The 2,548-nt window shown below is 55.7% G+C and overlaps 1 protein-coding gene across 1 annotated transcript; it reads right to left on the reverse strand.

The window, feature by feature from the left end:
• Positions 1-430: 430 nt before the first annotated feature.
• Positions 431-2,548, reverse strand: BTG2 (BTG anti-proliferation factor 2). The gene is made up of 2 exons (XM_007448993.1): positions 2,395-2,548; positions 431-1,035 (listed from the first exon to the last, which is right to left on the reverse strand). The coding sequence occupies exons 1-2, from the start codon at positions 2,546-2,548 to the stop codon at positions 701-703; spliced, it is 489 nt and encodes a 162-aa protein (XP_007449055.1). The 3' UTR covers positions 431-700.

Consider the following 2,548-nt stretch of genomic DNA (forward strand, 5'->3'; position numbering starts at 1 on the left):
CCTGACTCCCAAAACAAAAAGCCTTATATTCTTGGTGGGAAGCAACATCTACAGCCCCCTGAATAGAATTAGAAACAAGTCATGATTTCAAGAAAAGCTGCTCAGGACAGAAGGAATCAGGAGAGGCCTTTTCACTCTCTGCCAAGGATCTCATCAAAAATTGAAAGAGAAGATTAGGCAGTATTTAAGTCCAGGCTTGAATGCCCCTGAGTAAGAGTAAGAGAGGGGCCAGGGATGCAGGTGTCCTGGGTGAGAGGTTTGAACTCAGCCTCTCTTCTCTCCCCAGGGCAGATCCTGACCTCTCTCATTCACAGTTACTAACCTTGCTTGCTCCCTCTCACATCTTCCTGGGCTGCTAGCCAAGCTTCTCCCACCTCACCTTGGCCAGACCCATGCCCTCCCTGACCATTCCCCCCTCCCATTCCAGACACTGCCTCCCAGACTCAAGCACACAACAATTCTCTCCAAAGGCACCTGGGGAGGCCACTTCCAAGCAGCTCCCTTTAAGGATTTTTTTCTTATAATAATCTTTTGGGTTTTTTCCCCCTTTTCTTAAAAAAAAATAATATATATATATATATATATATATATATATAAATAACTCTTCACTTAAAATACAATTCCCCAGGTAGAGGTATGCAGTGGCCTGTTGTCTCAGCAGAATGAGTACAGCAGAGCGCCAGGTGGGGCAGCGGGGGATCTAACTGGAGACTGCCATGATGTAGTTCTTTGAGGGGCTGCTCCTGCCCAGCATCATTTGGTTCTTGCAGGTGAGGAGCCCATAGGAGGTGGCCACCGGGGCCTCCTCGTACAGGACGCAGATGGAGCCATCCTCCCCAATGCGGTAGGACACCTCATAGGGGTCCACCCACAGGGTCAGCTCACTGGGCAGCAGCCGGTGCAGCTGAGGCTGGCTGAGTCCAATCTGGCTAGCCACTTTACTGATGATGGGGTCCATTTTGTGGTTGATTCGGATGCAGCGGTAGCCGGAGCCCTTGGATGGTTTTTCAGGAAACCAGTGGTGTTTGTAGTGCTCTGTGGAGACAGGACAAGGGGGATATGCACTGGTTAGAACAGTTGGGCCATGGATTCTACCATAAGGGGGGTGGGGGTGATGGGATAGGAGAGGAAGGGACCTAGTGATTTTAAGTAAGCAACATGGTTTCTCATGAGTTTCAGGACCCTCCTGAAACCCTCCTAACACTGTAGCAGAAAAAAAAATTATGGGATCTGGAAAAACCCCTCCTTCCAGGGCAAGGGTTTATGTGTATCGGGAGGGTGTCCCAGAGCTCTGGGTCGATCCTTTGTAGCCAGTATATTGCCTTTGGCACGTCCCCAGTTTAAGGAGGAGGGGTGTGACTGGGGCTGGCATGTCCAGGCAGGGCCTCTGGGGACCTATGAGCTGAAGTTTCAAGGCCAAGAAGGCTGCCATCATTGTCGGACCCATGTCTCCCACCCTGTGCCTCAGTGGTTCCCTCTGCCTTGAAAAGTCAGAGGCCTGTCTCAGAGGGTAAGGGAGGCAAAACCGGGATGTTTGGATGAAACATACGTTGTTCCTCAGAAGGCAGGATCTGTGTCGGCACGTTCAGAGATGGCTATTGCTGCCCAAGACCGCCGGCCAACCCGCTAGAAACAGCTGGGAGATGGGTCTCTCCCCAGCCAGCGGCTGCTTGTATCTTGTCAACCTCCTCCGTCTCACACCGCACCGCCCCCAACCCCAGCACACGCCCGCAGAGCGCAGTTACTACGTACAAGGCTCTCTCTGTACCATAATAGGTGGCAGATGGCTAAGGGGGTGGGCAGAAAATACAAAGGGGGCCCGGATTCCAACTTCGACTGAGTCAACAGCAGACGCAGGCTCAGCGCAGCCCCGCGCGGCGGGAAGAACCACGGCTGGGACTCCAAGTTGTTGAGAAGGTTCAACTGCGCCTTCTTGTTCCATAAGGACCCCCCGGCTGGTCAGGCTTTGTTGCCTGCAGGGTCTCAGGGTCCAGTGAGGGAGATGAGCTCGCACTCGGACCCGCAGGTATCCCCCCGCTCCCCCCGCGCCTCTCCGGGACATAAGCCGGGGACTCGGGATCGCACTCAGGTCTAGTGTTTGCGCCCGCGACAGCTTGGAGGGGAGCGCCCAACCAGAACAACCGCGGACCGAGACCCTAGAGCAGGGCCGAGGAGGAGAGACAGGACCCAGAGGAATGGGCGGAAGGTGGGGATATGGGGGTGGGGGGAGAAGACTGCAGGCCGCCCCGGGAGCTGGAAGGAAACCGAGTCCCGGAGCTGCTCGAGTGGGGAGCCCTGCCCTAAGTGGAGAGGAAAGACGTCTCAGGCAGGGAGGGGGCCCGAGCCCCGGTGGCAGGGTTCGACGGGCGCCAGGACCCTCCTCAATGTGCTCACCCGTCAGGGCTTCCTGGAGAGCCCCGCTGAAAACCTGAAGTCGCTGCTCGTTCACGCAGCCCCGGGTCCTCAGAAGGCTGGAGAGGAAACCCACAGCGGCGGCGATCTCCGGGAGCATGTCTGTTCTCTTCCCGGTCCAGCTGGCCTGGCTCAT

This window comes from Lipotes vexillifer, unplaced genomic scaffold (genome assembly GCF_000442215.2).
Source record: "Lipotes vexillifer unplaced genomic scaffold, Lipotes_vexillifer_v1.1 scaffold1608, whole genome shotgun sequence".
NCBI classification, from domain to species: domain Eukaryota; kingdom Metazoa; phylum Chordata; class Mammalia; order Artiodactyla; family Lipotidae; genus Lipotes; species Lipotes vexillifer.

Coding starts and splice junctions, on each gene's coding strand:
- BTG2 (XM_007448993.1), bottom strand. CDS start 2,548: ATGAGCCAGGCCAGCTGGACCGGGAAGAGAACAGACATGCTCCCGGAG. Junction 1,036..2,394: donor TCTCCAGGAAGCCCTGACGG/GTGAGCACATTG, acceptor CTGTCTCCACAG/AGCACTACAAACACCACTGG.